Below are 24,378 nucleotides of genomic sequence, written 5' to 3'. Positions count from 1 at the left end.
GAGGATTTTGTCCTATACTTCTGAAGAGCTGCATTTGCAGGTGACGTGGGATGTTGTTTGTACTTCCACAATGTCCTTCCGAGTCACGTAGAACCAAAGTTCTGGCTGGTGGAGGTTCTCCGCTGCTAAAGCGCTGTGTTTAGCGCCCCTCGTTGCAGTTAAGTCTTGTACGTTGGTAAAATAGATAATTTCCTAGTACCATTTCTGCTTCCTATTTGGAAAAATTCCCCTTAGCAAATAAACGTATGACAAGGAAATGTGTTTGGCATGATCGCGATTGTCTAGGATATTTTGAGGTGGGGTGGAAGACACGTATTTTGAATTATTTTGTCAACCCTCTTGGCCTCTGAGGCACTTCCAGCATTCTCTTAACTCCTCTTTATTTTTGCTTCTAGGTCAGCTGCAAGCCAATGCGTATTGTGAGAATCCAGATATAGTCTTAATTGGCAATAAAGCTGATTTGTCAGACCAAAGGGAGGTAAACGAAAGGCAAGCAAAAGAACTGGCAGACAAATACGGGTAAGCAAATTACGACAGAAGCTAAATTTAGTGTATAACTGTTGTAAGCGTAGCTGATGACCGGCTAGAGATGCTTGCAGGTGTCCTCATAAACTCTTAAGATCTGTAGGCACAGCAGTGTCACATACACCTGTAGTGATATCCAACTTGTCACACTTGCAGCTTGACCTGTTTGAATTGGAAATAGAGAAAATGAAACACGCTGTTCTAGTAGTTTGGCCGAAATATTACAGCGTAAGAAATGAGGCTGAAATGAAACGATCTTACCAGAAGACTACATTCTTGGGGTGTTGGCTTGTCCTGAGAGTTCAGGGCAGGAGAAGACTCAATGTCGTGAACTAAATAACTAACAATATTTATAATTTGCTTTTCTAATTAGTTTGGAAGTGATGACACCTGTGGGTTTTTAGTCAGGTTCTAGGTGTACTGAATTTATTTGTTTTTCCCTGATGGATAATAAAGCTCTTTTCCTGTTCTAGTGAGCCTTCTACATTTCTTTGCACTAAAACCACCTGCAGAGTGTCCTGTAACTGGATAAGTTGGCTGATAGTCAGTATAGTTAGTAAATAGTCAGTATAGTTAGTAAATAGTCAGTATAGTTAGTAAATAGTGTCGTGGGCAAAAAGAACGTGTATTTTTTTTTCCCTTGGTTGCCCTTACTGTACAATGAGGGATGTTCAGTGAGGATTGGGCCAGCAGCAGAAGGTAGCCCGAAAGACTGCAAGTAGTAAGCAGATTAGGCTTAAAAATAACAAAAGAATGTTAAAGAGTTGTCTGGAGCCAGGTAAAGAGGACAGTGACACTTCTCTTCTGAAAAAGATGATTTGGAAGGCAGTGTTCTGGGTTCAAAGGGGATTTCAGAATGGAGACAGCTAATTTAAGTTGTGCGTATAAGTAGACAGGAAGGGAGGGAGACGGTACTTACAGGGTCTGTTGAGTAGCAACAGTTATAACTATCTGCCTGAAAAAAAAAAGGTTTCTGGGATATTCTGTGTTCCCTGAAATTTTCTGTGATGCAGACCTAGGTTTTGCTTGAAAACAGACTTTCTGGTTACCTGAAAGACTTCTTCAGCCAAGGTCTGTGCTGAGGTTATTGCAACGTGAAGTCAAAATGCCAGGATGCATTTTGTAAATTAATGTGGCAGTTTTGTGCTCATGTCGTTATAGAATCATAGAATTGTTAAGGTTGGAAAAGACCTCTGGGACCATCAAGGCCAACCCCCAACCCAACACCCCCAGGCCTCCTAAACCACGGCCCCAAGGGCCACGGCTGCACGTCCTTTGAACCCCCCCAGGGACGGGGACTCCCCCACCTCTCTGGGCAGCCTGTGCCAGGGCCTGACCGCTCTGGCAGGGAAGACATTTCCCCCCATCTCCAACCTAAACCTCCCCTGACGCAGCCTGAGGCCGTTCCCTCTCGCCCTGTCCCTGGTGACTTGGGAGCAGAGACCAGCCCCCCCCTCACTCCAGCCCCTCTCAGGCAGCTGCAGAGAGCGAGAAGGGCTCCCCTCAGCCCCCTCTTCTCCAGGCTAACCCACGATGTGCTGGGAACAGGAGTTTGAGCTCTCCCCAGCGAGGAAATAGCATCCCAGCAAACCAGAAGTCTGTCCCGTGCATTTCATTGCCGCTAAACCCACCGTTGCCGGCTGCACCGAGACTGTTACAAAGAGCTGAGTCTGGGTTGTCTTTAACAGCAAACCCTTTCCATTCCACCGTAGCATACCGTACTTTGAAACAAGTGCTGCTACCGGACAGAACGTGGAGAAGGCTGTGGACACGCTTCTGGACTTGATAATGAAGCGTATGGAGCAGTGCGTGGACAAGACGCAGGTCTCCGACACAGCCAACGGGGGAAGCTCGGGAAAGCTAGATTCAGCAAAAGCGGAGGAGAAGAAGTGTGCCTGCTAAACGTCACCTCTAAACTGTGAGAACCAGTGAAAACATCTCATCAAATTATGGCTGACCTACCACCAAATTCAAACCGGCTCTCCTGAGCCGTGCAGAGAAGCAAAGTTACATTTGTTTTATTGGGATTGTGCATTTTTCTCCAAAGAACTGGTTTAAAGCTAAAAGCTGTGTTTCAGTGAGGCTTTTGTGCTGAAATGATTCTTCCTGATACGGTGCCATCTTCATGGAAAACTCTCCCACCTCTTCTTCCCCACTCCTCTTCCCCCAGCCCTCATCTTTATTTTTCATGTGATCAGGATACTGAATAGAGGAAAGTAGCTTTATTTTTTTAAAATAAGAGGGAAAGAGCCTATTGTCTGCATACACTGGATATTGAAATTAAAACGGAGGTGGGTGGTTTTCTAGGTCTGTGCCATTTTTCCACAGAATCCTGTTTCTTTATAATTCTTAATCTGCGTCAGGGACCGTGGGTTTTCTAAGGTGGAGCTACAAAATATTTTACGTGGCCTGTTAAGAAAAACTTTATCACTTGCACAGGGTAAGCAATGCTGTGAATCTGTCCTGACTGAATCACTGCGGCGGTGGTCGGGGGGGAGTGGGTTGTGTGTGTGGTTTGGGGTTGGGGGCAGAAAGTAGGGCGTTTAATGAATTTTTTTTTAAAAAAATCATTATCAGGGAATTGTGCAGCATTGCTTGTGTTGCCAATAATCCAAGCAGGGATTGGAGCTTTATGGGAGAGGGATTCTGACGCTGCAGGGACAGTTTATAAAGAAGGGAGTAAAATGTATGGGAACAGAGGTAAACTATATTTTATGAAACAGCTTCTTACCATTAGCAGAAAACTATTCTCCCCTCCTCAACTTAAGGAAACGATCCTTTTTCTTCCTTTTTTCTCTGGGTAACTGCGTTTCGCAGGCAGGACACGGGCAAGAACTTGTGGCTGTTTGCCCTGCCTAGAAGGGAACTGTAAATGCTGCTGTGCTGAGAGCGCCTTTAAATTACCGCTGCAGCTTCGCCGGCTCCTCCGGACACTGAGGTTTTCAACAAGACGGCTTTCTCACACTCTTAAATTCTCTGTGGGAGGGCAAAATGGGGAAAAAAAAAAATGGGATGCGGGGACTTGGAATGACGGGAGCGTGTTGCAGAAGTTTGCGGGTTATCTCAGCGCAAGGGGTAGAAGTTGCTCCTGGTGGCGTGCTGCAGCGGAAGGGTTGAGCAAAGGATTTCTTCTACGGGTGAAAGCAAGTTCTAGTGAAATAGCAAGTTGCTTATCACAAACAAAGACAAATACAGGAAAAAAATAAAGACAAATACTATATTTATAAGTATAGATCATTTTCTAAACCAAGTTACAGCATATTTATTAGTCTACCCTGTCGTTTTTTGTAGAATAACTGTTCTGTATTTATACAGGTGGTAGTTAAAGGTCTATTTGTGTTTCTTGCGCTTTAAGCTGCTTTCAAATCACTCAGGAGGGTGCAGACTGGGGGTTAAAAATTGATCTCTCTACAGGTCAAGCTTAATCGGTTGGGTTGGCAGGATTGCGGGCTTTCATTTATTTAACTGTTTTCAGCTTCGATTGATTGGAAATTGCAAACTTTGTGAACAGCAAGCTCGTAAAGTGTTTCGGTGCTTCCCAAAAATGGAGAATTTACCAGATTCACTGCTGAAAAAAATAACAGCTTTTTCTGCCCAGCTCCTAAAACGGCGTTTACTTGGCGATTTGGCGTGTTAAGAGGGCAGATGGTACGTCCGTAGGAGCAGACCCATTGGGTGAGTAACCAAATAGGTGCGATTACCGTGCCGGAAATCTAACTTGCAGGCTGTAAAGATTAAGATCATATAAGTGATAGGCTCTACCTAAGGCTATGCATAGCGTATACTATACAAACAGGTATAATGCAGGTCCTGTTATAGGCTATAAACAGTCCGAACACCTCAAGAGGTGGAAAAGCTGTTGTGGTAGTCGACAGGTGGTTTGCCAGGGAGAAGATATAAGTAGGCTGATAGCAATCAGGCTGATACGCAGTTCCTCCATTTCCTGAGATACACAGACTGGAAGTTCAGGGAGTTTTTTGAAGTGAAGTTGTATTGCTTTTTAGTATCTAGCATAAAATGTAAACGTTTTTTTTTTTTTTAAAAAAAGAGTCTTGAATTCCTGAAAATGGTGATCTGAGGAGCTCCCTGTCTCACTTTCAAAGAAATCTCTCATTTTGTGGCGTCAGGTTTTTGTCCGTTGAACAGGAATGAAGGAAGTTGCTACGAACGGTAAACTAGCAAGAGCCAAGCAAAGCCTGCTTCCCAGAGCGGCCCAAGTACAGCTTGTCTAAAAGCTGTTACAAAGCTGGGAGCGCCTTCAGTAGCAGACAGATGATTCATACAAAGGTGTGTAAAATCCCAAACCTGGCGCTGTTTCAAAGCACCTTGATGAAGCTCGGTTGCTTCTACTTACCTCTCCGCCTGCTGAAACTAGCACTCTCAGAATAATCAGAATTAGACAGAAATACAGCAGTGATACCCAGGACAGTGTGGCCTGGGGGAAGGTTTCTCCTAACCTTGCCAGTGAGCTCCAGTGGCTTGTCAGAGCGGGCGGCCCCTTCCCAGGGAGCTCCGTTCCAGAAGGGTACAGCCTCTGAAACTCCCCAGCGCGGATGGAGCGGGCGCACGGGCGCCCCTCGCAGCCCAGCGCTGCGCGAGGGGTCTCTTTGGGAACGAAGGGGGAATGGCTGTAGTAAACCTTCCGTTGCTGGGCTTGTATTTATATATTTGTGAATACAAGAAATCGATTATTATTCTCTGTGGTTTTTTTTTTTAAAAAAAACACAGATCTGTGACTGCAGGTGAAATTATTCTCCCAAAAGGATTTTGCCATCAAAATTTTGTTTGGAGGGAAGGGAGAGAGGTTTGAACGTGTTCCCCGATAGGTGGTATAGTATCTCTTCATTAAATGAAGAAGAGGAACATGATAAATGATTCTAAATGGCTACTAACAGCTTTGTTGCTTATCAGGTTGACTCTCCAAAAACCTAGATAACAAACCCTTACTAAAAATCGCCTTCTGTCCCCTCTCCATCATCGTTTGATTCTTGCTCCATTTTATTTCTTCATAACTATTCCTCTTAGGTTTCCCACGCCCACCAGCAGATTCGCTTTCTTCTATGTCCACTTGGCGACGTCCGTCTGTCTTCCCGCAGCGTCACGGCTCCTGCGAGCCCCCGCTGAGCGACCGCAGCCCTGCACGGATGACTCAGGGCCACTCCTTGCTGCCGTGGTAGGAACCGAAAGCGATAGCAGTGTTAAGGATCACAAGTTCTGTGCAATATCCGGAGAATAATGGTATCTGCAGCGAGGAGCCAACCTTACAGGGGGGCTGCTCACAGTCTTGCAGAGCCGTGCCTGTATGGAAGGGAACTTTTCTACCCCACACGCTGGCAGACCCTCTCCCACATCTACCCAGTACCCGCTGTCTGGTTGAAGGGCTTTCCTTCGCTCCTGCCGTAGCTCTGTAATGGGTCCCCTTAGGTCACTTTTCCAGCAGCAGCGTGGTGAGCTGGAGGCACCCTCCTGCTGCTTGAGACCTGCTGGAAAAGAGCTGGCAGGGCAGCGCAGCACAGCCCAGGCATCTGTACAGTGGGTACAGGCTGCTCGGGCGCCGGCGAGGCGCAGCCGCTTGGCACAGCGCTTTCCTGGTTCCAGCTCTTCCGACTGCACTGCAAACTCCTGAACGTATCCCTCGCCGGAGCCACGTACCCTACCGTTTTCATTCTCTTTGCACTCCTGTTGCTCGAAGCGTTTCACTTGGACGTGGTCAGACCTATAAATCCTTCCAGGACACCGGCCTGGGAAGTTAATTTGCTTTCACTTAACGTCTCTGGAAGGATACAGCCTCATCCCACCCCACTAGAAATTGAATCCAGATTCTGCTGTTGCAAAACTTGATTATACATATTTGAATTGGAAGTTAAGCATTTGCTTTTGAGCAGGCTTGTTTGCAAGCCTGCTAGGTGTCCCGCATCAGGGCTGGAGATGGAGAGAAGGCCCTGTGATATTTTATCCAGGGTGATCCTAAAAATTAAACATCAGTGCAGGTATTCTAACCCTGTGGGCTTTTGTCTTGGATTTCGGTGCAGGCACTGGTTTCTCAAGGTCTCTTTTCTGTGTCCTTTTAGAAATACCTTACTGCAGTTTTCCAGTATCCCTCTTGCTGCAGCCTTAGCGCGCAGCATGTGTGATAACTTCCGAACTGAACAGTGCTGTGCACTGACAACGGTGACGGCAACAGCCGTCCTTCGGAGGCGCGGCTTGCGGGATCTTATGCCGAGAATAATCTTGGTTTCCTTTTCCCTCTGCATAGATCTGCCTTCCTCGTCTCCAGCAGCCGTCTCAGGCTGTGATATTAACCACGACAGTTCAAATTACCCGACTTCTTGTTGAATCTGTTCCCTTCATCCTCTTGGCGTGTCCCGGTTAACTCACGTATACAGCGTAACAGCGCGGCACCTCTTGTCTCATCCTTAAGAGCTCGCTGTAGCCTGTTCTACCCGATCTAGAGGTATTTTTGTCCTCCCGGTTTTAAGCATGAATGTAAAAATGTTAATACACTGTGCCAGAGTAGTGCTGGAGGGCTGCCCCGCGGCCGCAGGCACTACGGGGGGACCCCCTGGTTGCGGCTCCTTCCGTTCGCCTGCAGCCTTTCGCTCCGTGTGCCTCGGCAGGAGAAACGCGTCCCTTCTCCCTTGCTAAATATTTGCTTTGCCAAAGCGGGGTGCCGAAGTCTGGTGTTGCCGCTCCGTTTCCCAGCTGCCCCGTTTAGCGAATTCAGACCCTGGGGGTGAGACTCGGAGGAGCGAGGAATCGTTCCGTCAGCTGGGAATGTTTTTAAGCTGTTGTTGCTGCTTTTACTCTGGCATTTGTGCATCCTTTGCTGGCCTTGCCCTCGCCGTCCCCTGGAAGTAATAGTGCCGCGACCTTCTTTAGGTCTTCTTGCATCCCCAAGAATGCAAGAAAGGAAGCGTGCTGTTGTCAAATGGGACTTTTCTTTTTTTAATGCATTGAAAATACCTTTTTGGCTGTAGAAACCGTTCCAGCAGTGAATTTACGCTGCCTGTGGTTGCATTATGCCACTCCGGTGCCTCGGCCAGCCCTGCTACCAGGTGGGCGAGGGGAGATGTGGGCCAGTGCCAGGGCAGGGTCCTGCGCTGCTTTGCATCCTCACGAATAAAACGAGTCGCCTGCGGAGGCAGGCGGAGGGGTGGGAATGCCTAGGGCTGGCTGGAAGTTGCAGGACAGAAGCGGTACTAGAGGCAGCACGCTTTAGATAAGAGAAATGCCCTTGAGTGTTTATGGGGTTTACCAGAGAGCCCAGTTTGAGAAGTTACTTAAGCTTGTGCGTAAGTGCTTGGCTGAATTGGGTCTGGAGTGTCTCTGGGAAGTACGGAGATACCGTCAGGGCAAAACAACTAGAGCTAAAATGGTGTAAAATAAAAAAAAAAAATCACACAGAAGTACCTCCTCCACAAACATACAGATGCGAATGAGCTTATTTTTATTATATTTTAAATATATTGTCCAGCCATGAAGAAGATTATTCTGCTCAGAGCCACGGCAGCGTTGGAAACGGTGGGGGGCCGGGAGATAACATGTGGCACATCATGTATTTTAGCCTTCACAGTCGTTTGAGCTTCTGCTTTCATTTTACGAAATATTTTTATCTGTGATCAGCTAGTAAAGCGTGGGTTTCTTTTTCTTTTCCTTGTTCTAATGACTCATTTCCAAACAAAAGCATTTGGCAGGAGAGCTCAGCCAGGGGCCCTGCTCTGCCCTGGCAGGTACCAAGCTGCAGTTACAGCCCTCGCAGGTGGCACCACCTCATTTCTCAGCCTGGCTGATGCGGTTTCCCCACTCCACCATCTCCTCTTCCAGCCAGGGTGCTGCGGCAGAGCCCCCTTGGAGCCCCGGTCGAGTCCTGAGCCCGGCATCCAGCTCAGCTCCCTGCCCCGGGAGAGGTCGTGGTGCTAAAGAAAACCAGTAGCAGGGACTTAAGTAACTCATGTCTCTTTTGTAGCCTTTGCCTTCTGTGGTTTTTTGCAAGAGGAAGGGTATTTGCTTCTCAAAACAAAAAAAAAAAAGGAAAAAAAGAAGGGGTTTGGGTGCTTGAAACGTGTTTTTTTTTCTTCTTAAGAGGAAACCTAGGGCAAGAGCGGGCAATTTGCCGACTGCTCACGCAGCTGCGACTGACAGTAAGTGTGAGGTAGCAAAGGACATTTGAGAGCAGCGGCCATTGCCTTGCTGTCTTGGTAACCTTATAAAAACCGATTGCCTTAACTGCTTTCTGAAGGCTGCATCTTATTTAACCTTCTGAATGTGTAAAGGGTTGTCACGCATACGTTTACATTTTAGAGGTTTGGATCGCCTAAGGAGCTTCATTAGAAGTTGTGTGAGATGTGGTTGCGATACCGGCTCCGTAGCGACTCTGTGGGACTGTTGTAAGTGAGGGGTTTTATCGCCTAGAACTATTTCCATCTGTGGATACAACTGAAGTTTTCAGCCCAAACTTTACCGAAAAAAAAAAATAATCTGGAGCTGTTATTTTAAAATCTGTATTCTTGGCACTGTGACTGAAGAAAAGTAGCAAGCGTAAAAATAACCTGGAAGTGACTGCTATTTTTATACAGGTGTGAACACTGTAGGAGTTTCAGACCATGCTCTGATCTTACTCAGAAGGAAAAGGAAGGGGGGGGGGGAAAAAAGCGTGGTAACTGATGTGAAGCTCTAAAAATGATTAGTTTTTTTTACCTGACTGCTAGACCTGGCTTGAGGCGCCTTTAAAGAGAAAGCCAGATTTTCACAGCTTCTTTCCTATCTTAATTCTTCTACTTCAAACATAAACTCCCTCCCCTGCAAAACAAAAAACACCCCCCACACCCATATAGGATAAATTTCATGGTGGTTTTTTTTTTCCCCAGAGGATGCTGTTGACTTGGGATCTCTCTGATGCTGAGCAGATCTGTTTCTGATTTATTATTTCTATCTAAACTAGTTAAAGGAACAGAGGAAATGAGTCTTTGCTATGCTTTTGTTCCATACGGTCACCTAGTTAAACGTAACTTTAGAAAGTAGACCCTAAAGTTGTCCGTCCTCATCGTGCAATAGGGCTTAATGGACAAACTGTGTATTAGAAGCAGCCTGTTGTATCTTACCCGACTTACAGAAGTTAAATGGTTCTTTGGTTTCCTTAAGGTATCTTTCACCTTCCTGATAAACACTAAGCATCCTGTATCAATTACCTTTTACGTGTTTCCTTCTGTTACGCTACTGTAAGCATGTTTTATGTTTGTCCTCAACAGATCTGTGCTATGCCTAGTGCTATGAGTGTGATTGAAACTATCTTGAATAGTATTTTTTATTCTAGATGCCCCTTGATTGGACCGTGGCGCTTGCTTACCGATGTTACTGTCACTCTGTTTTACCAAAGTACCCGTGGCTTCAAAACATACTGTCAACTGATTCACTGGTGTCTGGGTTTGTGTCATACAGCTGAGGAATGTATCCTGTGACTCGGTTTCTGCACTGTTATTTTCAGAATAAAAGTACATTTTTAAAGCCGGTGTCTCAGCTTTTTTGGGGCGGGGGGAGCAGAGGCTTCGCCCTGAGAGGTGCAGCCTAGCTACGCAGCATTAGCAGGCTGGCAGCTTAGGAAAACGAGCGGAGGAGCAGGGAAAAGAGGAGCAGGGCTTTTCAGGCTGGCCAAGGGTTGCTCAGGGTGCAGTTGCAAGCCTCGCCACAGCTCAGCACCCAGCCTGCCCCGTGGCAGCTCAGCGCCGGCACCCTGACTTCAGGCTGAGCTCAGTTTCTCCCGCGAGGGGTGGGTGAGGACTGGCCGCCAGCTCCTTGCCCTCGCTTGGCAGGGAAATGGTACCATTTACAAAGCTCACCCTCCCTCTTCAGTGGTGATTAATGCAGTATAACCGGGCAGGCTGTGTGCTGCGCTGCCGGAACGCACGCAGCCTGCCTCGCCCCGGTGCTAAGCAGGTGCCAAGCTTTTATTTGCACCTTAACCAAGTTTAATCCCAGAGTGCCACCATGTCCAAATAATGCAGCTAAAGCTGGCTAAGAAAAGGAGCAAACTGAAACTTAGTACCTTTAAGCCTTATTTAAGGATCAACACTTTCTTTTCCCCCCAAACGCTGCTCTGCACGTCAGGGATTAGAAGACAGACCAGACAGGCCGTTCTCAGGTTCCCTCTGTCCCACAGCAGAGGTAAACGGGAGTGTGCAAAGCCATCGTCGCTCCCCTGGGGCCACCGTTTAGCTCTCCAAGGCGTGCCACAGCTCCAGCACGGGATTGCTGACCACAAGCAGCACCTCTCCCGCTTCAGGGAGGAGAATAAAACAGCCCTTCCCCCTGCAGCAGCTGCTTTCCCTTCCAAAAGGGATTTCAGCCAGAGGAAAGGCTCAAGGAGGAACTTCACACACCCGCTGACCTGGGCAGAAAACTTACCCTTTGCCATGGAAACTTTTCAGGAAAGCAAGAGCCAGGTTAACCCAGAAAGGGATCTGCTGGCTCCTTGCTCAAGGACACTGACGTTAGGGTGCTGCTACGCCTAAACCATGCTGAGCCCGGTTCCCACCGGGCTCCAACAGCAGGCGGGAGAGCGGCGACTCTGCAAGGTACCGAGCAGCCAAAGGTTTATTTTATCATCTTACCTAAACGAGAACTGCGATTAAGCTGAGTCCCTGCCGCAGTCTGTGTAGGCAGGAGCCCCTTCACGCTGCCCGCACCAGGGCGGGCGCAGAGCTGGTCCGGCCGTGCAGCATCCCCCAGGTACGGCCGGGGCCGTGGGGGCGTTCGCGAGCTCACCGCCTCTCTCGGCACCTCTCGCCTTGTCGCCAGGTTTGTTCTTCCAAGTGCAGGTCTGCAGCACCGCTTCTGCACCACGTGGCGTGGAGAGGCAGCACGTGCTGAAGGTGCTTTGCGGTAGCAAAGAGGCCGTAGGAGTTACAGGTTGCAACACACAGAGAAAGTCCGTCTGACGAAGGTAGGGGACAAACATCCAGTCATCCTTTTAGCTCTCTTGCTTCCTTACCCTGGTGAGCATCAGGTAAGGGGATGGTCCAAAATCTCGTGGGGTGCTGCAGAGTGAAGCACAAGAAGGTAGAGATCATGCAGACCCGCCTCGCCTGCCCAAGCCAGGCTTAAACCCACTGCAACCGCATATGAAGTAAGTCAGGGGTTTACAACTATGGCCCTGGATATGGAGAAGCTGACTTTAAATGCCTGTTCTGCTAACTAGGAGCAGAAACTTGCGCCCACGTCTACTACAGCAAAGGACTGTACCCCCAGAAAAGGCTCCCATTTAACCTTGAACGATGTACAAGCTGCTGCAGATGCCCTTGGGTGACGTGCAGAGCACGCCCAGCAGAGCCAGGCGGCTGCCTGGGAGTCAGGACGCGGGGTAACACCATCACACCATCAGCTATTAAGTCTGAAGCTGAGCTTGTTTTGCCTCGCCTTTGTAAGGAAGATAATCTCTGCAGGATGAAATGTGGTTGCTCCCAGCAAGGCCTGGCTCAGCCCTCTCAAACCCCTGCAGGGACACTGGAGGTGGCCTGCGAGGAGGAAGAGGGTGGGCTCAGCCGTTCCCGTGCCCAGTGGCACCTCCCGAGGTACTTACACTGTCCAGACAGCTTTTGAAGCTTTAGTCTTAGACTGGCCAGAACAGAACTCCACTCTGCCTTTCAGTTCTTTATTCTACAAGGAAAAAAAGGAAAACAAACCCCTCTCAGCATAACAAGAGACAAGCCTGGACGCCAGCTAGGACCTGCCGCTCTTCCAGAAAGGGTTTTAGGGGGATTTTTTTGTCTTTGGGGTTTGTTTGGTTTTTTTTTAAAACCAAATGAAAGACGCAGCACAAAGAAACACCACCCAAACAGTGTCGTACAAACCCAGCAGCACGAAGGGTCCCCTGACTGCAGAGAACCGCTTTTGCTCTCTCACTTCAATATTGCTTTTTACTTCCCGACCTCACCTGCGCTGCCAGCACAGTCAGCTTCTCTGTCAGGTTATCTATTTTTCTATCTTGGCTCCTGAGTTCCTTGTTGAGTTCCTCTGCCTGAGAGTTAGGAAATAAAGTTTGTAAGAGCTTTGAAACCTTAATACATCAAAAACATCTGTGTCTCGAACAAAATCACAGCGTTAAATGTCTCACCGTACCAGGGGAATCAGAGAACATTCAAGTCCCTCATCTTTTACCATAGAAGAACTGAAACGAGTTGATTAAACAATTTATAAAACAGTTTCTCAACACACGGTGTCGCGTTTTCCTTAGGATAACAAGTCTACCTCTTGTTGGCATATGTACAGAAACCTGATTATGAAAGCTAATTAGTGTGGGGCCTTGCCTTAGCTGGGTAGGAGAAGGCAAGCACGTGTTCGGCGAGGGGAGTGCAGCGGGAGCTCATACGTACAAAACCAGTCGCTAAGTAAAACAGCTCACGTTGTATCATGACTTTGGGAAGCGGCTGATTGCTTTGAGTTTTATTGTAGTCTTTCTAGGATGTCAGCCTGTTGGCTTTGCTCGTGGGAGCGGCTTCACTGACTTCAAGTGAGAGCAGCTGAGGGTGGGCACCTCAGGCAGAGCGTCCCGGGTCAGCCAGCTCCCCCCAGGAGCACGGCATGGAGCAGGGAGCCAGGCCCCCTCCGGGAATCACAGAATCATTAAGGCTGGAAAAGATCTCTCGGATCATCAAGGCCAACCCCCAACCCAACACCCCCAGGCCTCCTAAACCATGGCCCCAAGGGCCACGGCTGCACGTCCTTTGAACCCCCCCAGGGACGGTGACGCCCCCACCTCTCTGGGCAGCCTGTGCCAGGGCCTGACCGCTCTGGCAGGGAAGACATTTCCCCTCAGCTCCAACCTAAACCTCCCCTGACGCAGCTTGAGGCCGTTCCCTCTCGTCCTGTCCCTGGTGACTTGGGAGCAGAGACCAGCCCCCCCCTCACTCCAGCCCCTCTCAGGCAGCTGCAGAGAGCGAGAAGGGCTCCCCTCAGCCCCCCCTTCTCCAGGCTAAACCCCCCCAGCCCCCTCAGCCGCCCCCCAGCACACTTGTGCTCCAGACCCTGCCCCAGCCCCGCTGCCCTTCTCTGGACACGCTCCAGCCCCTCAAGGCCCTTCTTGTCCCGAGGGGCCCAAACCTGAGCCCAGCATTCAAGGTGGGGCCTCCCCAGTGCCGAGCACAGGGGCCCCATCCCTGCCCGGCTCCTGCTGGCCACACCAGGGCTGACACAAAAACTTTCTCCTAGAACGCTCTAGGAGAACTCAGGGGTCTGCCTGAAATCACTGTCTTCACCATAATAATAATATTTTTACAGTAATGCCATTCCCATCTTAATGTTGAAACGCATGTGGATGTCTGCATGCGGGGTGCGCAAAGCCAGGCTCAGCGTGACAAGCAAGCTGTGTCTTTAAGCACACATGCTTAAGACAAGCCCAGAGCCAGCAGCTCCCGTTTCTCTTCCCGACCGCTGAAGACCTGCCCGGCGGGACGGCCGCGCCAGCCTGACCTCCTCTATCACGCCGCGCAGGCCGTGGTGCTGCGCCTGGATCACGCGCTGCAGGTGGCCGATCTGCTCCTGCAGGGTGGAAACCTGCCTCTGGAGATCCAGGCACCTGCGGGCGAGAGCAGAAGCAGCCCGGGTTCAATCCCCAGGGGTCACTGACCCACCCAGCCCCTTTCCCACCTCGGGACAAAGCTCAAGATCTTGTTGCTAGCAAGGATGTTCTTGAGGATACACGGCTGTAATTTATATAGAACTACACACGTAAAGTCTTCTTTATTGTGCAGAACAAATAAAACCACAGTTTGAGACATATTTTGGCTGGCAGGACCACCCTTACTAGCTGTTGATAGGTAAATTAATAAATAATTAAGGCTTTTGCCTTACCTACTGCATGCACAATGTCGCCAAAGCTGCCTTGACCCCACCCAAGAATCAGGAAAGGGAAGCAATTCATGCATGGAAGGTGGAAGGAAAAGTACAAGGAATTTGAGTAGAATCAACATCTAAGAGCTTCAGGACACCAACATCTGTCTTGGCTTCTTCAAACAATCTTGGTAAATCAGGTTTTGAACCAGCTGCTTTCAATCATGAGTAATTTTAGTACCAGAAGGAAGTTGAGCAAGCGATTGTCTGGTGCCCAACATGAAATAATCCCCCGGAAAGAAAGAAAAACACATTATCACATGCATTTAATCACCGTGTGCTGTCTTCATCCCTTGACATCATCTGTTGAAGCATCTTTTCGGATGACTTTTTCTTCTCTATCAGAGTTTTCTTTTCCTAAGGAAACAGTTCAAGTTATATAAAAACTGTATTGCGTATCCCGTTGTTCAATTAGCAAGAAAGGTTTGGTTGTACCCTCAACGGTCCCACTCAATGGCTGAAAACAGAGAGAATTCAGCAACAACCAATAACCAGTGTCAACATCAGCTGGAGATACAAACCAGTCTGACCTCTCTGAATGGAATCTGGAAGGAATGACTACTGATTTACCATGAGAAAAGCCCAAACTCTCTTAAAATGGCAGTTCTCTCCATTACTTAATTAGCAAAATCCTTAAGTCTTGGGAGAGTCCCTGCTACGCGGCCACAGGATAGTTAGTGCTAGGTCCACCTCTCAAAAACCTTGTCCGCGAAGGGAAAAATCTGGACAAAACTGATGGCAGAACTCTCAGTGTCAGAAAGATGACCGGCATGTGATGGGGGTGGGAGTGCACTCATCGACCCCGTGGTTACAGTAATCCCGGGAGAGGAAAAGCTCAGTGTTAGGATGGCACTTCTGTAGGAATAATTCCCACTGCTGCTGAGCGCCGTACATCAGAAAAATGATGCGCGGTGCCGTCACTTCTTCCAACGCAACTAACACCAAAGAAGGTTCGCAGTCAAGGGGAAGGGATGTTCTGCGAGTTTCTGTGCACGCAGCTGTCAGGTTGCCACCGCGGTCATTTGCCTGCCCGGGATTTCGGATACTTACAGTGGCAATTTTCTGAGAGTTAAGAAGGAGCGGATTTCGGCGCTAGGATGGCAACATTTTCATTTCAAATGCTAAAGTACACCGATGGGGGAAGGTGAAAGAGCAGCTATTCAGGAGTGGAAGTCATGAGTAGCTACAAATCAAGACTTCTCCCTGATGCTCTCCAGTTTTTAAGCAAGTTCTGAAATAACTGAAAGAGGGAGCTCAAGTTGCACCTTTTATTTGTAGTTACAGCTAAAGATTCTCAATTTGATGGAACATGGCAGAAGCCTTTTTAGTCCCGATTCCAACAGCTAACAGACCCCAAACCCTGAAAGCAATTAACCCCTCTTTCCAAGCGCCGGCACTCCCAGGGCAGGTTCCTCGCCCGCGCCGACTCCCGCTGCCGGGATGGACGGACGCGAGGAGCGGGCGGACATACCTCCTCCATCCTTCGCACGCGCTGCTCCATCTCCGCCATGCGGGTGCATTTTTCCCTCATGCTTTCAGCAAGGCGGCCGGCGTTTTCTGAGCTTTGCTGGAGCTTCTCTTCTTGTTGGAGGTTGTAGGCCTGCGACCAAGAAGGGCGTTAAAGCAGGGGTGCTGCGAGCTGGTGAACGCGGCAGACGGACAGAGGCGGGGCTCAAGGAGTTTTGAGCCAACTCTACCAACCCGATTCTGAGAATCAGGAATAAAACCAAAATAATTTTTCTTACTACTTTTCCCATTTAACTTCCCCATGGCGCTAGCAGAAGCGACTCGGTAGCTCTTAGGTTGACGTTTGCAGCACAGAGAGCCAGAGCCCACGTGTATATTTTGATAGTTGAACAGGATGGTCACACGTGGAAGAGATTTGTACCTGTATTTGCTTCTTCTCAGTCTCATGACTTTTATTCCGTTCTTCTGACTGGCTCTGGTAATTCTCATACAATTTCTGGGAGGCAGATCTGAAAGCCTGTACACCTGCTTCTCTCATGGCTTCCAGCTAGGAAGAGAAATTGTATGATATGTATACATTGTGCTTTAAAAACGTGATATTATTATCACATGCCAAAAAATAAGCTCTCTATACAAGATCAAATTCCAGTGTTTACCCTTGTCAAAAATAAAGGAATCCTAAACACCTGTGGGCAATACCTGACAGGCATTTTAGTTTCCAAATAAAGGCAGATTGGACACAAGCTGCTCTTGGGGAGATTCCAATGGGACACCAGAGGGAAATTTTTCACAGTGAGGACAGTCACCGTTGGAATAATCTCCCCAGGGAAGGGGTTGGCTCGGCCACGTTGGGCACCTTCAAGAGTCGGCTGGACAGGGTGCTGGGCCGTCTTGTCTAGGCTGGGCTCTTCCTAGAAAGGCTGGACTGGATGATCCCTGAGGTCCCTTCTGATGTGGGATTCTGTGAGTCTGTGATAATATTCAGTGTTGAGCCACCCCCCCATAACAAAGGCTGATGGTTTAAAAGGAGCGATGCAATTCCAACCGCTTGTAAATACACCTGCTGTTGAGCACCACGGAGCTGACTTGCTGTTTCACTAGCCACAGGCGGGATGTGAGCCCACCAGCAGACTTTGTCATGAATTTTGTTGCCTGCTGGAATACCAGGGTTTGCAGCAAGCGGGAAGCGAAACAGAATCTGCCCCTTCCCTAACAGAAAGGCTCCGGCGTGGGATAGCTGAGCCGCCGGGACCCGACTCTAACTGGGCTGCAAGGCACACATATTCATCTGAAACCTCACAAAAAACCCAACCAAAACCCCGAACGCACCTTGATCTTCAGCACTTGGTTTTCCTTGCTCACCACCAGCAGCTGCTCTTCAGTTTCCTTCATCGCCCTTGCAACGGGAGTGCAGCTGCTACAGCCACTGTTCTGAGACTCCGCTTTGTTGCCCGAGACTTGAGGAAGCTGCTAAAGGAAACGCACGTGGAAATTATTTTTAAAATAATAGAAAAGCAGCTTGGCCAATCCAGGTGACTCTGAAAGACCTGGCGTCTTAGGGACACCCCCCTCGGGCTTGCGCCGGGAGCACGGGGCAGATAACAGGCAGCTCTCCGGAGAGTCGGGTCCGAGCTGCTCACGGGGCAGCAGCCAGCACAGCTCCTCCACCTCCACGAATTGACTGAAATTAAAATGTTTTGCTTGTTCGGCTTGCCAGGCCTTTGCACTGGAAAGCATTTGCCTGTCAGTTCTGATAAATAGCTCTCTCCCACTCTCTACAGTGTTATTCCACAGGTATAAGATTAATTAGCTTTACCAGTATCGCAGCGTACGTTGCAATGTAGGCGAGGCTGCATAAATGCGCGTGCGTAAACGCTGTCCAACGCTTCCTGTTAAAAGAACCACTTCTTACCCCAGCATATTTTAAGGGTTTGGACTCAACATTTCCAAATCTGTTTGCTTCCTTGGGGCTGCCTCTTTGCTCAAAACCACTTGCTTAAAGTGGCTTTAAGTTGCTTGAACCACTTATTTTTCCCCTCCTACGGGCGTTCACAAACGTGTGCTCGGTGCTTGCCTCCCGTCTGCTTTGGGAGCGGGTATGTGCAAGGAGCATGACCTGCAGTCAGTCAGATTCATGCCAGAACACACCGGCATTTACACGGCCTTTCTTACCTCTCGCCAAGTCTATTTGTTAAAAATAAACTACTACAAACAAAGGTCAGTCTGTACTTTTTAAAGGATTTAAAACATAAATCACTTTCTTTTCACTATAGAGGTTTTCCTTCAACCTCATTTCTCAACTGAGCAGAGAAAGGAGTAAGCATTTTTTAAAAAGAACTTCTTGTGATCGATTATTTCTTAATTAGCCGCGTTTCAGCCCACTGATCCTTCCCCTCACCCAGTCCACAGCGCTCTTCTGGGCTCAGCTGGGACGCAGAAAGGCTGCCCGTGCGTATTATCATCACCGTGCTCTGCTGCTTAGAGTGAAGAAATAAGACATCAGATCTGCTAGGCTGAGTCTCGTTGCTCACAAGATCTCTTATTAACCAAAAAATACCACGACAGGGCATGCCCTACCTATTGACGGTGGGCTCAGCATCAAGCGGTCAGCATCCCAGGCCCTTCATGAGTTGGTGTCACCACCACAGAATATATACTTGTTTTTCCTCAGTAATTGCTTCACGTAAATGATTTGGGATTATGAGATGCTTCAGAATTCGTCACAAAATTTTCAAAGTAACAGTGCTACACTGTAGCTTCAGAAATGTAATTGTAAAAAAAATATATTTCTTCATTCCTTCTACTTAAATCAAAAGTTTGAGGCCTTCTGTCATTAGACACATTAAATGCATTCATTGACCTCTCTTCTCCCTGCATTTCCTCCGGCATTCAGGCAAGGAGCAACTCAAGACTATCTCACACGTCTCAAAACGTGTGAATGCATGTTGTGCTCTTCAAGGCGTGCTCGGTTTTACTGACTCCAGGATAGAGTCACAGAATCATTAAGGTCGGAAAAGACCTCTGGGACCATCAAGTCCAACCCCCAACCCAACACCCCCAGGCCCCCTAAACCATGGCCCCAAGGGCCACGGCTGCACGTCCTTTGAACCCCCCCAGGGACGGTGACTCCCCCACCTCTCTGGGCAGCCTGTGCCAGGGCCTGACCGCTCTGGCAGGGAAGACATTTCCCCTCATCTCCAACCTAAACCTCCCCTGACGCAGCTTGAGGCCGTTCCCTCTCGTCCTGTCACTGGTGACTTGGGAGCAGAGACCAGCCCCCCCCTCACTCCAGCCCCTCTCAGGCAGTTGTAGAGAGCGAGAAGGGCTCCCCTCAAGACCTTTAAAGTGCTTTAACCCAACCTAAGGCAGCGGGTGCTATAACGAAGTCACTGCTGTGGAGTAAAATAGCACTTCTAGAATCAACATGTAGATCAAAGGGGTTTCCAAGCGCGTATTGCCATGCAGGTCACAGTTTTCCCTCTCGGGTTGTTAGTTCTGCTCGCCACGTCTCCTGCTGAAGCAAAGGAAGGAACAGAGCAGCGACAACTGCAGAACCAGGACTTAAGGGGCAGCTACAAAGAAGATGGAGACTCCCTTTTTACACGGAGTCCCATGGAGAGATCAAGGGGGATGGACACAAGTTGCTCTTGGGGAGATTCCGATGGGACACCAGAGGGAAATTTTTCACAGTGAGGACAGTCACCGTTGGAATAATCTCCCCAGGGAAGGGGTTGGCTCGGCCACGTTGGGCACCTTCAAGAGTCGGCTGGACAGGGTGCTGGGCCATCTTGTCTAGGCTGGGCCCTTCCTAGAAAGGTTGGACCAGATGATCCCTGAGGTCACTTCTGATGTGGGATTCTGGGATTCTGTGAAATACCTTTTTTACGTATTCAGCCTCCTCGGTGATTTGGGAACAAGAGGATCCATAAAGGACGTAGTTTCCCTCCGAGCCGTGGTCTTCTCGTGTGATTTGCTCGGTGAGCAGCAGGGTAGTCGTCACTATACGTGCGTTTCTCCGTTCTGTGCAAAGGTGAGATGAGAGGGGCTGGTTTCATTACACAAGGACGGAGAATAACACCGTTATTCCACCCTATTTAATTCCATTTCAGCTTTAGGAGTGTGCTGGAGCCAAGCAGGCAGTGCAAGGTTAAAGCAGCATTTAGAACAACTTAAAAAATTATGCAGACACCTGATTTTTTTTTTAATACATGGGAAGAGAGAAATATTCACACATTATTTTCCCTGAAGATTTCAATGACTTTCTACTAGCAGCCTCCACCCCAATCCTATATTGTTTCAGAAAACAGGTGGCCAGGGATCTCAGGCAGGAAAGGAGTAACTTGCACATGAGTGCAGTTTAACTCAGAATGAAACAAAACTTTCGAAGTTTCGACGTTTATAAGCCAAACCCCATTACACCGCGCGCAGTAATCCCGCCGCCGCCAGGGAATTCCATCCCCGCTTGGCTCCGCGTTCCCAGTGACTACGCCAGGCAGAACTGGTTTTAATCAGGTTCAGAAGGATTACCCCCATCCTGCTTAGATGCAAGAAGCAGCACGAAGCTTGAATGATATCATAACTCTCAGGAAAAAAAAGAAAACCAACACAACTACCTGGGGGGAATAGATGGGAAACAAAAGATAAGGCTTTTTCCCTCCCTATCACAGGGAGAATGAAGTCCCGAGCACCTTCATTAGGCTTGTGCTGTGCAATGGTGACATCCAGTGTCAGCTGCATTGCTCTGAAGCGAGCGCCTGTATCTCAAGATGCCTGTTCCAGCCCTATCCCAGGTACTCGGTGAGCTCCCAGCTGCATGTCAGGCAAGCTGATTTTTTTTTAAAATGAGCACATTTGAAGGATCTGGAACCAATTAAGGTTAGCACAGAGGACTAACAAAGCCCCTTACAGAGCACAGAGGGTGTGGATGGGTTTGTTCACAGTGGAGGAGGCAAAAAGTGGTTGCATTTTACAAAGCTTACTGATAATTTAAAAACGCATTTATTTTAAGTCACTTAAGTTCAAAGTCTCGGGGCTCCTGCAGTTTAGCTCCATAACAGCAGTCCTGCCCGCAGAGATGCTGCAGGCCAAACCCTTGTGTTCGCAGAGTCATCCCAGCACCGAGCATTGCAGCACTACCAGGAAGATACTCAGGCTAGTGCATTTCTTAACTAGCTCATCTTCTAATAAAATATAATAAGGCAACTTGAAACATTTATTGCTGCGGTGGAGGAGGAATGCCATTGCCCCAGAGAGCTGCACGGAGCCGGTTTCCATCACCGCCCAGGAGGATCCGCGGCAGCTCACCCGCGCCAGAGACATCTCCGTACACCATTGCCTTGTGTCCCAGGCAGGCAACAGAAGGCTAAATCAGAAATTAACTAGAAATAAAGGTAAAGAAATTCAACACACGAACTTTAAGTGCCCCAGGGCAACTACTTAGAACTCCAGTTCTTAAGTGATTTACAAATTCAGAGAGCAATAAACTAAAAACTCTTATTACTTTCCCATTTACTCTTCACCTTCTAACAGCCAGGAGCATCGGCAGATGCCGCATCCTTGGCCATCGCCGAGCTGGCCTGTTCTGGATGTGGGAGAGAGGAAGAAACTCAGGTTGCACAAGAGCGAGCTGCCTTTCCTACCACAGCTTGCATAGCAAAGAGGAGCTGGGTGTCCAGAGAGAGCCCTCAAGGGCTTTCACCTCAAGCTAAAAAAAACCCACTCACTCCAAATCTCGTCCCCTGATTTCACAGTGCCGCAGTTTATCCGGGCTGGAAGATATCAGACGTCCCAGACACCTACAGCCACGGCACAGAAGAGGTTTTTCATGGTACAGAGGATGGTTCCCACCAACACTACAAGGGGTTAAACCAAGTTCTGCCTTGCTGGCTGCTGTTTTCTCTCCGGCCTGCAATCTGGCAGCCACCCCCTCACCCAACACAAAGGCAACCCAGGATCAACTCTCCTTTCAGCCCTGCTAATTCAGGCTGAAACCTCCGCTCGCCCCCAGGGGATAAGTCCTGGAATGGGAATGTTTTTCAGCTCTGAAGCAGTTGAGCCAGGAAAGGCAGCGATAACAGGCACAGCCCTCTAGCTTGACCTGGCAGCCCTGGGCTGGGAGGCAGGAGTCCTTGGGAGGGTCCTCCTTCCCCAGCTTGCCCCCCCCCCAGCAGCAGAGCAGGTCTTGCACAGCTGGATCTGCCCGCAGGGCTGCACAGCTGGACCTCAGTACTCCTCCGGGCACCTCTGTGGCAGCAGAACCCCCCCAGCAAAGCTGCCTGCAGAGCTCAGCACCCCACCACCCCAGCTAGCCCATAAGGGGGTGCTCGGCGGGTGACCCTAAAACACCCTTGGGGGAAGCACCGCCGCCGCCTGCGGCACGCAAACGCGCTCTTCGCTTCGAAAGCAAGTGTAAAAAGAAAGTGCCAAAGTTCACCTATTATTCGCAGGCTTTCCTTGCTAGAAGGCACGATTTAAAAGGCTTGGCGTTCGCGGAAAAAAACCCACCGCCCTTTATAAACAGTCGCCTTTCGGTGACCCATCGAGCACGGGAGATTTGCTCTGCTAGGCCTGCGACCGGCAACACAGGTGTGACAAGTGCCGTAGCAGTCAAATGATATTTTTATGAATATAAAAGCACGTCTCTGCGCTTTTGCTTGTGATGGGTGGCTTGGTCTAAAGCTCCTGCGAGAGAGAATCCAGGACACGCCAAGCGGGAAAGCATCGCCCTTGCTTATATAAGGAATATCCCAAATTATTCAGATAATGTTATTTTGAGTAACATTCGAGATAAAATATTGAAAAAATAGATATTTAATAATATATATTTTATATATAATTCAGTATAATATATATTTTTACCCTCTTGGCCAGAAAGAGGTGCAGCTCCTTGGCCGCCTCAGCGATAGGTTTTGCCCAGGACTAAAAGAGCGACAGCCCGAAGGAGGCGCAGGGAACACGGGTCCCCTGGGTGCGCGGGCTGCGGGTGCTGCTCACCAGGGGACGGGGAGGCTTGTCCCAGCCAGGGCAGGCTGCGGCTGAGGGGGACACCTCAGAACTTAAAGGGACCAAAGGTGACAGCCGGGTATTTACCATAAACCTCTTCTTAGGCTGGACAGTGGGACTAGCAAATGGAACAAAGGCAGGGCTGGCCTGAAGTCGTTCAAATAGAAATTAATCCATTTAATTCCAATTATTGGGAATAGTCAGATAAAGTAATTCCACGTCGGTCTCCGGCTGAGCACTGTAACTCAAACGCAAGGTTTCTGCACTATTTTATTTTCCTGTGCACTCTCCAGGAACAGCCAGGTACATAAATACCACGCTCCTTCCACAGCCGAACAGGAGTTTATACACTATTCATTCATGTTTTAATGCCCGGGCACACCCACAGAAAAAGCAGTTATTTGTTACTCTTGTCCTCACAAGTGTTTGTGAAACAGTTTTTCCCAATACAGGAAGGAACCTGCCAACACCGCCGCCTCTCCTCGGGCAAAGGCACCTTTTCACATTCTCCCACCCCACACAAGCGCTTCTGCAGGCAGCCCAGGGAGAGGGAGCAGATCAGATAACCGGTGACTAACAGCACAACACCTAATTTTAGGGCAAGAAATCAGTGGGGACGCTTTGCAAAGCTTTGCAAACAACCCACAGGGTGTTGGCCACCGGACATTTGCTCACCCAGCCGTGAAGAATAATTCACGTTTGGCTTTACGCAGGCTCATTAACAAAGGCAGGGATACAGGAAAGAAAAAAAAATGGGTAGCAGGGTTATGCTTTATTAAAAGCATGTGGTGGTAGGCGTGAAAGGTACCTCCGGGGGACTGGGATTCGTCAGGGTTTGGTTTCTTGGGGTTGTGCTGATTTGGGGGAAAGGCGGAAAAAGCCCTTACGGGCACAGCGAGGTGAGAGGCGGCGGCTACTCCCCCCAGGCTGGCTGTGGGACCCGTCCCCTGACAGCCCCTAGCGCAGCGGGGTGGGGGAAGGGGGCTCCGTGGGTGCCACCGGGGTCGGAAGAAGGGATGCCACCCCTCGGGGAACAGCAACCTGCCCCCCTCAAAGCCCCACACAGCCGGAACCGAGACTCACCTTTGGGGGGAGCGGACATGCTGCCTGCCTGCCCCCCGCCTGGAGACCCACGTCCAGGCACTCCCGCTCCACTACAGGTGCCCGTCCCGCCGCCGGTGCCTGTCCCGTCAAGGTGTCCGTCCCGTCCAGGTGTCCGTCCCGCCCTCACCTGCGGACCAGCCCCGCCGCCGCCCACCCCCGGGGGGGCAGCTCCCAAGCCCTGAGGCACCAAGTGCTGCGAAGGGGTATGACCCACAGCGGGGATCTCCATCTCACCGCCGCTCCCGTCCCTCCGCCCCTGGGTGGGGAGCACCCAGCGCACCCCGCTGCGCCCCGGGTGGGTTGGCCGGGGTCCCGGCCGCAGGGAGCCAGCCGCGGCCAGAAGCACCGCTGCTGGGACACATCCAAGGCGGGGGCTATATAGACTCATCCAGGTTG

At 49.5% G+C, this 24,378-nt stretch overlaps 2 protein-coding genes across 2 annotated transcripts in view; one reads left to right on the top strand and one right to left on the bottom strand.

The window, feature by feature from the left end:
• RAB27B (RAB27B, member RAS oncogene family) overlaps positions 1 to 9,166 on the top strand; it is a 30,414-nt gene extending 21,248 nt beyond the window's left edge. The window contains exons 5-6 of the mRNA XM_064439618.1: positions 396 to 519; positions 2,238 to 9,166. Coding sequence (XP_064295688.1) covers positions 396 to 519; positions 2,238 to 2,427 — 314 coding nt within the window. The 3' untranslated portion in view covers positions 2,428 to 9,166. The remainder of the gene's footprint in view (positions 1 to 395; positions 520 to 2,237) is intronic.
• Positions 9,167 to 9,235: 69 nt separating this feature from the next.
• On the bottom strand, positions 9,236 to 24,157 carry CCDC68 (coiled-coil domain containing 68). Its single transcript, XM_064439617.1, has 10 exons — positions 23,962 to 24,157; positions 19,754 to 19,896; positions 17,206 to 17,346; positions 16,298 to 16,423; positions 15,881 to 16,009; positions 14,684 to 14,766; positions 13,990 to 14,095; positions 12,455 to 12,538; positions 12,101 to 12,177; positions 9,236 to 11,558 (listed from the first exon to the last, which is right to left on the bottom strand). Exons 1-10 carry the CDS (start codon positions 23,978 to 23,980, stop codon positions 11,492 to 11,494), a joined length of 975 nt encoding a protein of 324 aa, XP_064295687.1. The 5' UTR covers positions 23,981 to 24,157; the 3' UTR covers positions 9,236 to 11,491.
• Positions 24,158 to 24,378: the final 221 nt, after the last annotated feature.

This window comes from Phalacrocorax carbo, chromosome Z (genome assembly GCF_963921805.1).
Source record: "Phalacrocorax carbo chromosome Z, bPhaCar2.1, whole genome shotgun sequence".
Classification (NCBI taxonomy): Eukaryota; Metazoa; Chordata; class Aves; order Suliformes; family Phalacrocoracidae; genus Phalacrocorax; species Phalacrocorax carbo.
Note: the sequence above shows the minus strand (reverse complement) of the source record. Positions and strands in the feature narration are given on the sequence as shown.

What these genes read in the sequence shown, in the direction of transcription:
- CCDC68 (XM_064439617.1), bottom strand. An exon ending in AGGCTGAATACGTAAAAAAG is followed by an intron (nt 17,347 to 19,753) that starts GTATTTCACAGA and finishes CGTTTCCTTTAG; the next exon opens with CAGCTTCCTCAAGTCTCGGG. An exon ending in ACCAAGTGCTGAAGATCAAG is followed by an intron (nt 16,424 to 17,205) that starts GTGCGTTCGGGG and finishes TTCTCTTCCTAG; the next exon opens with CTGGAAGCCATGAGAGAAGC.